We start from the raw sequence: 11,651 nt of genomic DNA, 5'->3' as shown, positions 1-11,651 counted from the left end.
GAATTCCTCTTCGACGAGCGTTACTATCTGTTCGCAGAAAACCTTCTAGGCCGTCATCTTCCTTCTCGCTCCGATCAGCGCCTCGACGATACACGAAATCGTCGCCTTAATTCTTTCCATTCGTTTCTTTCCACTCGTCGAGCATCGCCTGACTGCGCGTACATATCGAAGTGGTTCTCGCGACGAACTCGCTTGTAGTCGCCCGTATTGAAGAGAATTATAGCCGCGGCGACTTGTTCCCAATTGCCGGCGTTTAATTCTCAGCGAAACGGAGCGAAGATCCTTTTCGCGCGGACACACGTGAATCGAGCCATCGTCGATGCAGATAAGTCTGTTAGGGTAGGCCGATCGGGGACCGTGTGAGCGCGACGAGTGATCGAGTGCGGCGTTCGCGTACGGATTTCGTGGGGGTGAGTTGAAACCCTTTTCTTATGCTCTCTATCTATCTCCCTGACACATAACAACACACACACATGCACGCGCAATACACAACAAAGTCAATTCGATTAGGCATATGTCCTCTTCTATATCTATGGTTTCCTATCCATCTTTATGCCTAGAGGACAAGAGCTTCGCTGCGCGGCGAAGCTGTTCGAGCCATGAAGTCTGCGAGACTTCAAGGCGGCGCGCAAGTGGAATCCTTCACAAACACGTCCTGTCCAATTTGGGTCGAAGACCAGACATCAGTATATTCTTTAGAAGTAGTTAGCAGCCACGTAGAGTGAATTAGCTCTTCGGGCGAAGTATAGTAGAGAGCTGACCAAGAAGTAGTGGAATAAGAGTCAGGAAAGTCCAAATTTTTCCAAACGACAGTCCATCCCAGTGGTCGTCCGTAGAGTAGCAAATCGGGGTCCGTTCGGGTGTCATAGCGGCCCACCAGAGGATATTCGTTAATGGCCTCTCCGACTTTAGAGTTGTACGTACCCCAAAGCGTTCCGTTGTCGATTACTGTGATGCTCAAGCACGAACCGAGCTCATTTCTCCACCATCCCACCAGACATTCTGGACCGACGTCCGTGCTGGCGCAAACGACGAGCGAGACGAAAACCAGAGCTGAGAACATGACGATCGTCAAAAAGTGGAGCAGTATACTGTAGTACGCAACTGCTTGCCTCTTATAAAGCTGACGAAGCCGTGCATGTGTGCGAAAATTTATTCAGAGCAGAACTCACTATCCACACCCTGCGTCCAAGTTGGGCGAGAAAGGAAGTTCTTAGGCTACTCTGAAAAAACTTTCTGAACGTCATTTCGCACACATGTATGGCTTTTTCTGCTCTCTAAGAAACCAGCAGTGTGTACGTTTAAGGACGGCGTAACGTAATGCAAGAGGTTGCATGACTGGAGGAGAGCAACTGTGACGTAAGTTCACCATATTATCTAACGTCATTACGTTGCGTAATGCTTCTCCACTGTGACGGTCGTCATGCTCTTCGCTCAGGTTTTCGCCTCGCTCATCTTCGAATCCGTGGGGTATCCAACAGGAATCCAATTTAGATTTTTAAATGAGGCGATCTTAATTATTTAGAGCATACAACAAGTAGACATCTTATACCACTACAGAAAAGAACTCCTACTTCCGTCCGCGTTTTTGCGTACCATGCAGGCATTGGGCCATTTCAGTTCTAATTAAAAAAGAAGGCAACATTTTTCTCCACCTCTGCGGCTGTCCCATGTCACAAGCCATTCTTGAATTTCAGTAAAGGTCAAGAACATCTACAGTAACTCGCTTCTCAGTACTTAATTAGACTGTTTACAGTACAAATTCCTAATCCATTTGCAGGCAAGCTGCGCGCAATGCGGTCACCCAAAGGGGCAAAGGTTTAGGGTAAGGGAGCGCACGTACGTGTTCGGGAAATATGGTCAACGAACTTACGTCACAGTTCATTACGTTACGCCGTCCTTACGTACGCAGACTGCACTGCTATAGAGCAGACAAAGCCATGCATGAGTGCAAAAGGAAGTTTACTCAGAGTATGGCCTGAGAACTTACTTTCGCAACCTGCAAGGCTTCGGAAATTTTGGCCGCCGGGTGCGAAAAGAAGTTCTGCTACTAGTACTCTGAGCAGTTGCGTACGTACTATACTGCTCCATTTTGACGATATATGGGTTTCGTCTTTTGCGTTTCCATATGGTCCAGATATCTTTTTACATGGAGTACATGATCATCACAGGAGTGAACAACGGAACGCTTTCGGGTATGTACAACTCAAACGTCGGAGAGGCCATTAACAAATACGGACCGGCAGTCGGACGTGCTCTACGGACGACCATGCACTGGGCTGGACTGTCGTTTGGCCTTTTACAACCCCTATTCCACTACGTCCAACTCGCTCCTATTTTTGCCTGCCAAGCAAATGCACTTGTGGCTGCTAACTAGCTTAGACTTTCAAAACATTAGACAGGATGTACGTTTGTCTTTAATTGCCTCGAGGGCAGACTGCATGGCTCGAAGGGCTTCACCGCGACGCTATAAGCTCTTGCTCCTCATTCTTCCGCCTGCTCTAGATAAAAAGATGGATAGGCAATACTGTACATAAAGGAGGACATGCTTACTAAAACGGAGGGGCCCAACGACCCCTTTGCTGTCCCACTCGCTACACTAGACTAGACGTTAGCTTTTCCCAGCACCCTTACTCACGTTATGTAGATGGACGAAGGAAAGAGCTCGTACGCTATCGTGAGAACGTTTCAGCCGCGAAAAATGCAGCAGGTCGTCAATTTTGTGTCGGGAATTCAGAAGCACGCCCGAATCTGTTCGGTTTCGTCTCCGACGCAGATTCGTCTGATAGCGGCTCGTTCACTCAAGGCTTACTCGTCGTCCGAATCCGATTCAGACGACGATGACAAGAAAAAGAAGCCGAAGAAGCGGAAAGAGAAGAAGAAACAGGAAGAGAAGACGAAGAAAAAGAAGAGAAAGGAGAAAAAGCGGTAAACGAGTAGCCTCGATACTCCAGACCCTCTCGCCAACCACACCCCCTTTAACGCGCGAGGGTCTGGAGTATCGAGGCTAGTAAACGAGCAACTAGACACGATGCGCACGCTAACATTCTTCGAGTCACGTCTTCGCTTTTAGATCAGTTCCGGCGATTGAGTCTGCGTTCTCTTCTGCATTTCCTCTTCGACCAACGTTACTACCTGTTCGCCAAAAACCTTCTCGGCCGTCATCTTCCTTCCCGCACCGAGCAGCGCCTTGACGAGAGAAGCAATCGTCGCCGTCTTTCCATTCGTTTCTTTCCACTCGTCGAGCATTGCCTGACTCTGCGCGTACATATCCAAGTGATTCTCGCGACGAATTCGCTTGTAGTCGCCCGTGTTGAAGAGAAGATAGCCGGCGACTTGTTCCCAAGTGCCGGCGATTCTCAGCGAAACGGCGCGAAGGTCTTTGTCGCGCGGACACATGTTAATCGAGCCATCTCCGTCTATAAACAAGAAAAGACAGCGGCTACAGATAAATTCGCTCTCAGGCGATCAACACAAACCCGGTCGATGTCGCTTGATCTGACGAGAGCATTTTTCCAGAACGGCTCTTGCTATGAAATTAATTTACATTGGAATGTATATCGCCCTTAGCTTCATTCGCGTACCTGAATCTGCTATCAGTTTGAATCGCGGAGCTGGATTGCATACGGTTTCGTCGAACATGTCAAAAGCGGTGGTCAGCATAACGTGGGAATCGGCAATCTTATCGCTACGATATAGGCATATACCCAAAGACATTTGAACTGAAGAAAAGAACACATTAAGTAACAACATTAGTTAGTGTTATTAATAATTATACCGATTGATATGATTGGATGATTGCCTTTGAAAAGGCCATTGTAGACCGTGAGAGCAGCCCTTAGCTGTTTCGCTGCGTCACTGAAATACTTCTCTTTCATTCTCAGAAGTCCGAGCGCCCGTTTATCTACAGAAGAGAAAAAAATTATTATTTGAATTGAGAAAAAAAATGACTGACAATCGGCGAAACAAGGATTTTTCTTGTCTAGCAAAGCCGAATCCAAAATGTCTCCAGCCAAAGTAAGCTGTGACGAAGCATCGCGTCTACTATCTTGGTCCAAGTAAACGAGACCCAAAGCGGTATGCACTGTGATAATTTTTCCAAAGAAAAATGTAATTGACGGAAAAAACCGTACCTGACGCGAGAGCGCGACTTTTGGGCCCGTGCAAGCGTCTGAATGCTGCCATGGCTTTCTGTAAATACGCTTCTGCTTCATGCGAGTATTCCCCTTCGAGATAAATGCACTTCCCAAGTCGCATGCGAACTGAAACATTGATGCGAATGGTATAGTCAATAAAAGTAGAGAATAAATGATACTCTTTGCTTCTAGTTCTGCGCTCTTTCCAGCATTTCTTAGAGCTTGATGAAAGTGATGTTTAAAATCGTCGCTTTTGCTCCAACTTTGAGTCATCAGGCTTCGTCCCAACTCAAAGTGAACTATATTTTAGATATTCAGGATAATCAGTATTAATTAAAACTGCGAACTAGTTGTCTTTCGGTACAGTACCAGAGGCCTTGTAACGGTCCAACACCGACTGCGGTAGTCTGATCGGTAGCGTATGCACGAGTTCGACGCACTGTCGGTAGATCCTCTCAGCTTCGACAAAGTTTCTCTTGGCAAACGCCTCTTTGCCTTCTTTGAAAAGTTCTTCGAACACTTCTGCAGCAGACAAGCAAGAATTACTACTCGGATGAACGACGCAATATAATATCAGTGTACTGCACGGATCGGCAGGATCGACGACGACATCGGTTGTCGCGGTCGCTTCAAGTTCTTGTGTTTCAGCCATAATATCTTCAGCGCATCGAACTCCGCTAGCTGGCGTGACACTATGAATAAGTCATCTGACGAAGCTAATTGAAAGCGAACGTACGAAGTTAATATTAATTGAGGTGAGCGGACAAACAACAACATTTAGACTTCATTTGCCTACCTGTGCGATGATTAAAGGTCGGGGTCGGCTGGTAGAAGACCTCGAATTCGTTGCTGAAATCGATGCAAGAGATCGAGTGACGAAGAAAAAGCAAAGACTCAAGTCGGGAGGTGATCACCATGCATGCAGGATGCATGACTAATACTGTATATCTATCAACGTCATAATAAATATCGCAATTATTTCTACTCTAGTTCTCAGCTTCTACGACGTTGACGAAGACATCGGGAGTCGTCGCGAGGGCGTCATACTTGTCAATTTCAAGGAACCGACGGCCGGAGGAGCGGATAATCTTGCCAAGCTGGCGCCCGACCCTGACGAGAAAGAAAATGTTGACTACCTGCTGGAATACGACGACGCGATCGATGAGTACGCGACGACTCAGTTCGACCGAGACGACCACAAATCGAAGGAGCCGACCGATCCGTATGAGATGAAGGAAGCGCTGTGCGAATTTTTCTCGGAGGAGAGAAAACATCCGAAGTTTGTTTCCAAGCGTATGGCGAACACTGTGTGCAAAGCGATGACGAGATCGTCAAATCTCGCCAAGAGAATCGATACTTTTGGATTGCCACCAATTGAGGTAAAAAACGAGCACTGGTCCGGTTTGCTTTTGTCTATGTCGTTTCGTTATAGGCTCAGCTCAACCAGAGCCATATCAAAAATGAGCTCAAAATTGTCGGCTACGAAGAACTGCTGACACCGACAATTGATCTCGCGTATCAGCTTGTTATCTTCGTTGATAAGAAAAGCACTTTTCATCGCAGCATTCTGCCTGAAGGAACAGCCGTGCTCACGTCGAAACGGCTGCTCTTTCTTTCCCTAAACGAGTGGAAAGGTATAAATATTTAAAGTATATCAGATATAAGTAAATAAATACATGAGCAATATCCGGCTCATTACGCTTGTCATCATCAGTTAGTCAGTGACGCGTAACTGACTAATTTTTTTGTCTGCCCACTTTCCAGGCAAAGATCTCATATACGAAGACTTAGACTACAAGATCGTTCACAACGAGGGAGCGAGCGCAGTCTATCTGCCTATTCCTCTAAGCAAAATAAAGAGCGCTGAGATCGTCAGTTCGGTCACGTTTAAATCATCTGCCGAATTTCTTGAGTTTCCAGGGTGTTGCAGTGCTTTAAGCGAGGTACAAAGCTGACTTAATCAACACATGATTTTGCATACGTATTATTACTCTTTCTAGTGCTGTATGCATCTTATATGCAGTTCGAAAAAATCAACAGAGAAGGTAGAGGAGGATGCCTCGGCTGGAAAAGTTTACCATAAGCGCTATGTTCAACTCGGCGTGAAAATGCCGCCGTGGGGAGAGCGAACGATTATTAATATTCGATTGGCGAAAAATGCCGACGTGCAGCAGGCCGTCAATTTTGTGTCGGGAATTCAGAAGCACGCTCCGAATCTGTTCGGTTTCGACTCCGACTCAGATTCGTCTGATAGCGGCTCATTCACTTACTCGTCGTCCGAATCCGATTCAGACGACGATGACAAGAAAAAGAAGAAGAAGCAAAAAGAGAAGAAGAAACAGGAAGAGAAGAAGAAGAAAAAGAAGAGAAGGGAGAAAAAGCGGTAGATCGAGCGGGGTCAGGGAGTCTCACTAGCAGTTTTCTTTCCGTCGTACGTCGTATCAGTATGTCCGTTTCGTCCATTAAACTGCTAGAGCTACTGTAAACGCACAGAAAATGCGCACAGAAAAAAGAACTTCGACACGCAATGCGCACGCTAACATTCTTCGAGTCACGCCTTCGCTAGATCAGTTCCGGCGATCGATTCTGCTTTCTCTTCTGGATTTCCTCCTCGACCAACTTTACTACCTGTTCGCCGAAAACCTTCTCGGCCGTCATCTTCCTTCCCGCGCCGAGCAGCGCCTCGACGACACCAGAAATCGTCGCCTTCTTTCCATTCGTCTCTTTCCACTCGTCGAGCATCGCCTGACTCTGCGCGTACATATCCAAGTGATTCTCGCGACGAATTCGCTTGTAGTCGCCCGAGTTGAAGAGAAGATAGGCGGCGACGCGCTCCCACTCGCCGGCAATTCGCAGCGAAACGGCGTGAAGATCCCTGTCGCGCGGACACACGTCAATAGAACCGTCTTAATTAAAAATGAATGATGACGTTAAATAATTAATTTCAATCCGCTAACCCTCTCCCCATTGTATGCGATGACGAGGACATTTTTCCATGACGGTTTTTGCTATACACGTGCATGCGTTAGGGTCTAAATCACTCGCGCCGTCCGTGTCTACCTGATTCGGCGATCGACTGGAATCGCGGTGCTGGATTGTGTACCGTCTTATCGTACACGTCGAAAGCGGTGGTCAGCATCAGATGGGCATCGGCGATCTTACCGCTACGGTACAGACACGTGCCCAAAGACATTTGAACTAAAGAAACTCTCCTATTAATAACTATATTATCATTTATTTTTTTTCAAACCGATGGATATCATTGGATGATCTTCTTTGAAAAGGCCGCTGTAGACGGTGAGAGAAGCCCTCAATTGCCTCGCCGCTTCACTGTAATATTTCTCTTTCATTCTCAGCAGTCCGAGCGTTCGTTTATCTGCAGAGGAGCCCCCATTAAATAAATAAATAAATATATGTATATAAGGAAAAACGTACACTCGGCGAAACAAGGATTTCTTTTGTCGAGCAGAGCCGAATCCAAAATTTCTCCAGCCAGCGTAAGTTGAGACGCGGCATCCTTGATTCGATCTTGATCCAAATGGACGAGACCCAAAGCGGTGTGCACTGTAGCACGTGCGAAGAAAACTCTCACACACGAACAATCTAAAAACGATACTCTTACCTGATGCCAAGGCACGACTTTTTGGCCCGTGCAAGCGTCTGAACGCTGACATGGCCGTCTGTAAGAACGATTCCGCTTCGTGCATGTACTGAGCCTGCCCTTCGAGATAGATGCACTTTCCAAGCCGAAAGCAAACTGTAAAAAAAGTCAATATATTAACTTCAAAGCGGATCCGGTATCAGTATGACGCGCGTGTCGCACTCCTTGCTTTGCCCGCTGTAACTCTTGTTCCGGAACTCGAACAGTTGAGAGCTTGACGAAAGTAATGTTTGAAATCGTCGCATTTGCTCCAACTTTGAGACATCATACTTCGACCCAACTCGAAGTAGACTAGAATACAATAGCTAAAGAAAACGTCGGGATTGCACGCTGGGCCGTATATACCTGTTGACTTGTAACTGTCTTTCACCGACTGCGGCACCCTGGCGGGAAACGAGTGCATGAGTTTACGACACTGGTCGTAGATTCTCTCCGCTTCGACGAAGTCCCTCTTAGCGAACGCCGTACCGCCTTCATTGAGAAGTTCTTCGAGCACTTCTACAGCGAAAGCAAGTCGAATATGTATATAATATATACGCAGCAGATCGGAGGAGGTCGAGTCGTACTGCACACGTCGGCAGGATCGACGGCAACATCTTCCTGTCGATCCATCGGATGGTCAGCATACAGAGTGACCTTGTGACGATTTTTACGAAACCTGTCGAAGGTGAAAACGAAAGTACATCATGTAAATTGTCCTTTCGGTTTAGGTACAACACCCTATCGCTAAATGAAAGTGCACGAAGCTCACGATGCCCTTTCAATACCTAGCTCGCCGCGAAATGAAAGTGCACGAAGCTCTTGCTGCCCTTTCATTTAGTTCCCCCTTCATTCGCCAGTCGACTCGGCTGTCGAGAGTGTCCCAATGATTCGAGGCCGAGGTCGATCGGTTGAAGACGCCAACTTCGTCGACGACGTCGACGTCGACGCGAGAAGTCGCGTGAAAAAGAAGAAGAAGCGACTCAAGTCTGGAGGTGACGGATCAGAAAAAAAAGTAGACAATATGAACTAATCACTTTGATACGTCTGTCTCTAGTTCTCAGCTTCTACGACGTCGACGAAGACATCGGACGTCATCGCGAGGGCGTCGTACTCGTCAATTTCAAGGAGCCGACGAAGTCGACGGGCGGCGGAGCGAGTCGTCTCGCCAAGCTGACAACCGATCAAGATCAGACGAAAGAGGTCGACTATCTGCTCGAGTGCGACGACGCGATCGACGAGTACGCGACGCGCGAGTCGGCCGAGTTCGACTCGCAGCGTCGAGACGACGAGTCGCTGCTGCCCGGATTCTTGACGGCTCGCAACGACGACGACGGCGACGAGTCGGCGAAGAAGAGCGAGTCAAACGAGATGGAAGAAGCGTTGCGCGAATTTTTCGCCAAGGAGCGAAAACATCCGAAGGTCGTTGCAAGGCGTTTGGCGAGCACGGTGTGCAAGGCGATGACGAGATCGTCGAATCTCGCCAAGAGCATCGACACTTTCGGGTTGCCACCGGTCGAGGTAAATTCAAGTCAATCTTTGTGTTTTCTTCTTCTTCGGCGTCTGCATGCGCTCTTCTCGTTAGGCTCAGCTCAACCAGAGTCACATCAAAAACGAGCTGAAAATTTCCGGCTACGAAGATCTGCTTTCGCCGACAATCGATCTGGCCTATCAGTGCGTTTTCTTTGTTGACAAGAAGAGCGCCTTTCATCGCAGCGTTCTGCCTGAAGGAACGGCCGTGCTCACGTCGAAACGGCTGCTATTTCTTTCCCTAAACGAATGGAAAGGTAAACAAAGAGATAAATTAAATAATTAAATACACACACCACACACAAGAACTAAATTTTCGTCTTCCTATTTTCCAGGCAAAAATCTTGTATACGAAGACTTACAATACAAAATTGTTCACACCGAGGGAGCCAGTGCAGTCTACCTGCCCATTCCTCTAAGCAAAATAAAGAGTGCCGAGATCGTCAGTTCAGTCGAATTCCGATCCACCGCTGAATTCGTGCAGAAGATGGGGTGTTGCAGTCATCTATTCGAGGTATAAGTCAAGAACAGCACGATATGACACTTACTAATATACCGCAATCTTTTTAGTACGTTCTGCAAGGTCTTCGTATTTCGAAAAAAATCACGGAGACGATCGAAGAGAAAGCGTCGGCTGGAAAAGTCTATCATAAGCGCTATATTCAACTCGGCGTGAAAATGCCGCCGTGGGGAGAGCGAACGATTATCAATATTCGATTGGCGAAAAATGCCGACATGCAGCAAGCGGTTAATTTTGTGTCGGGAGTTCAAAAGAATGCGCCGAATCTGTTCGGTTTCGATTCCGATGCAGATTCGTCCGATGGCGGCTCGTTCACTTACTCGTCGTCCGATTCGGACGGCGACGACGACAAGAAAAAGAGAAGAGAAAAGAAAAAGAAAAAGAAAAAGAAAGGAAGGAAGGAAAAGGAGTACAGTGTAGGGCGCTGAGGATCGGGCCGCGGGGCCCCACTACGACGTTGCTGTCACTCTCGCTACACTAGACTAGGCGTTAGCATTTGAAGCACCCTCACTTGTGTTACGCAGTCGATTAGACGAATCAAAAGAGCTCGTACGCTATCGCGAGAGCGTTTGACTTTCAGACGTCTTCAGCGGCCTCGATCTGAGGGAATTCCGTCTCTGAGTGCGCCACCAAGCATGATCGAGACGAATTAAGCCGAACCACGGATCCGCTGGCAACTCCTTTTCATCGTTCACGTGACACAGGTGGATCTTCTGCATGGTAACCGCAGTCACATGATTGTGGAATCATGTCGTCGACGAGACGGTCTGTCCTCAATCGCTTCCTCAATCCGTCGAGAAATGTACTCACGGACATCAAACAATCTTTTTTCTATCCCATAGCGAATTCTGCGGCGTTCGACATGTGCGAAGATATTCCGGTTAGAGCGACACGGACGAAGTCAGATCATTTTGACGTCTGCCTTCTCGCCGCTGGCGATGTCCGAAACATTCTCTACACGACGTACCAGCGAATGAAACTTGGCGACAAGAGAAGGCTCCGATTCTGGGTCAACGACTTCAATCCAGCCATTATTGCCAAAGATATACTTCTGCTGAGCCTGGCAGCTCAAACACCGTCAGAAAAGGGTGTAAAAGCAATCAACTCTCACAGTTAGCCAGTGATGCGTAACTGACTAATTTTTTTGTCTGCCCACTTTCCAGTCTCATATACAAAGACTTAGACTACAAGATCGTTCACAACGAGGGAGCGAGCGCAGTCTATCTGCCTATTCCTCTAAGCAAAATAAAGAGTGCTGAGATCGTCAGTTCGGTCACGTTTAAATCATCTGCCGAATTTCTTGAGTTTCCAGGGTGTTGCAGTGCTTTAAGCGAGGTACAAAGCTGACTTAATCAACACATGATTTTGCATACGTATTATTACTCTTTCTAGTGCTGTATGCATCTTATATGCAGTTCGAAAAAATCAACAGAGAAGGTAGAGGAGGATGCCTCGGCTGGAAAAGTTTACCATAAGCGCTATGTTCAACTCGGCGTGAAAATGCCGCCGTGGGGAGAGCGAACGATTATTAATATTCGATTGGCGAAAAATGCCGACGTGCAGCAGGCCGTCAATTTTGTGTCGGGAATTCAGAAGCACGCTCCGAATCTGTTCGGTTTCGACTCCGACTCAGATTCGTCTGATAGCGGCTCATTCACTTACTCGTCGTCCGAATCCGATTCAGACGACGATGACAAGAAGAAGCAAAAAGAGAAGAAGAAACAGGAAGAGAAGAAGAAGAAGAAAAAGAAGAGAAGGGAGAAAAAGCGGTAGATCGAGCGGGGTCATGGAGTCTTACTAGCAGTTTTCTTTCCGTCGTACGTCG

General features: G+C 47.3%; 5 protein-coding genes across 5 annotated transcripts; 2 read left to right on the top strand and 3 right to left on the bottom strand.

Annotated features, from left to right (window-relative positions):
• Window positions 1–616: 616 nt before the first annotated feature.
• Window positions 617–1,063, bottom strand: LOC136198656 (streptavidin-V2-like). Its single transcript, XM_065988660.1, has one exon. The coding sequence runs from the start codon at window positions 1,061–1,063 to the stop codon at window positions 617–619; it is 447 nt and encodes a 148-aa protein (XP_065844732.1).
• A 1,803-nt stretch (window positions 1,064–2,866) lies between these two features.
• On the bottom strand, window positions 2,867–6,437 carry LOC136198439 (uncharacterized). Its single transcript, XM_065988379.1, has 12 exons — window positions 5,813–6,437; window positions 5,494–5,754; window positions 4,933–5,441; window positions 4,719–4,852; window positions 4,506–4,658; window positions 4,316–4,435; window positions 4,134–4,262; window positions 3,956–4,084; window positions 3,779–3,904; window positions 3,585–3,722; window positions 3,480–3,530; window positions 2,867–3,419 (listed from the first exon to the last, which is right to left on the bottom strand). The coding sequence occupies exons 4-12, from the start codon at window positions 4,786–4,788 to the stop codon at window positions 3,070–3,072; spliced, it is 1,266 nt and encodes a 421-aa protein (XP_065844451.1). The 5' UTR covers window positions 4,789–4,852; window positions 4,933–5,441; window positions 5,494–5,754; window positions 5,813–6,437; the 3' UTR covers window positions 2,867–3,069.
• On the top strand, window positions 4,876–7,135 carry LOC136198440 (uncharacterized). Its single transcript, XM_065988380.1, has 5 exons — window positions 4,876–5,042; window positions 5,127–5,515; window positions 5,569–5,770; window positions 5,901–6,079; window positions 6,137–7,135. The coding sequence occupies exons 1-5, from the start codon at window positions 4,940–4,942 to the stop codon at window positions 6,521–6,523; spliced, it is 1,260 nt and encodes a 419-aa protein (XP_065844452.1). The 5' UTR covers window positions 4,876–4,939; the 3' UTR covers window positions 6,524–7,135.
• On the bottom strand, window positions 6,573–9,269 carry LOC136198655 (uncharacterized). The gene is made up of 11 exons (XM_065988659.1): window positions 9,022–9,269; window positions 8,565–8,765; window positions 8,364–8,455; window positions 8,143–8,295; window positions 7,960–8,088; window positions 7,759–7,893; window positions 7,572–7,700; window positions 7,387–7,512; window positions 7,197–7,334; window positions 7,094–7,144; window positions 6,573–7,042 (listed from the first exon to the last, which is right to left on the bottom strand). Exons 1-11 carry the CDS (start codon window positions 9,267–9,269, stop codon window positions 6,699–6,701), a joined length of 1,746 nt encoding a protein of 581 aa, XP_065844731.1. The 3' UTR covers window positions 6,573–6,698.
• LOC136198435 (uncharacterized) lies at window positions 8,604–10,383 on the top strand. Its single transcript, XM_065988375.1, has 5 exons — window positions 8,604–8,771; window positions 8,834–9,297; window positions 9,362–9,563; window positions 9,642–9,820; window positions 9,877–10,383. The coding sequence occupies exons 1-5, from the start codon at window positions 8,663–8,665 to the stop codon at window positions 10,252–10,254; spliced, it is 1,332 nt and encodes a 443-aa protein (XP_065844447.1). The 5' UTR covers window positions 8,604–8,662; the 3' UTR covers window positions 10,255–10,383.
• The last annotated feature ends 1,268 nt before the right edge of the window (window positions 10,384–11,651 follow it).

Source organism: Oscarella lobularis, chromosome 19 (genome assembly GCF_947507565.1).
Source record: "Oscarella lobularis chromosome 19, ooOscLobu1.1, whole genome shotgun sequence".
Lineage (NCBI taxonomy): Eukaryota > Metazoa > Porifera > Homoscleromorpha > Homosclerophorida > Oscarellidae > Oscarella > Oscarella lobularis.
Note: the sequence above shows the minus strand (reverse complement) of the source record. Positions and strands in the feature narration are given on the sequence as shown.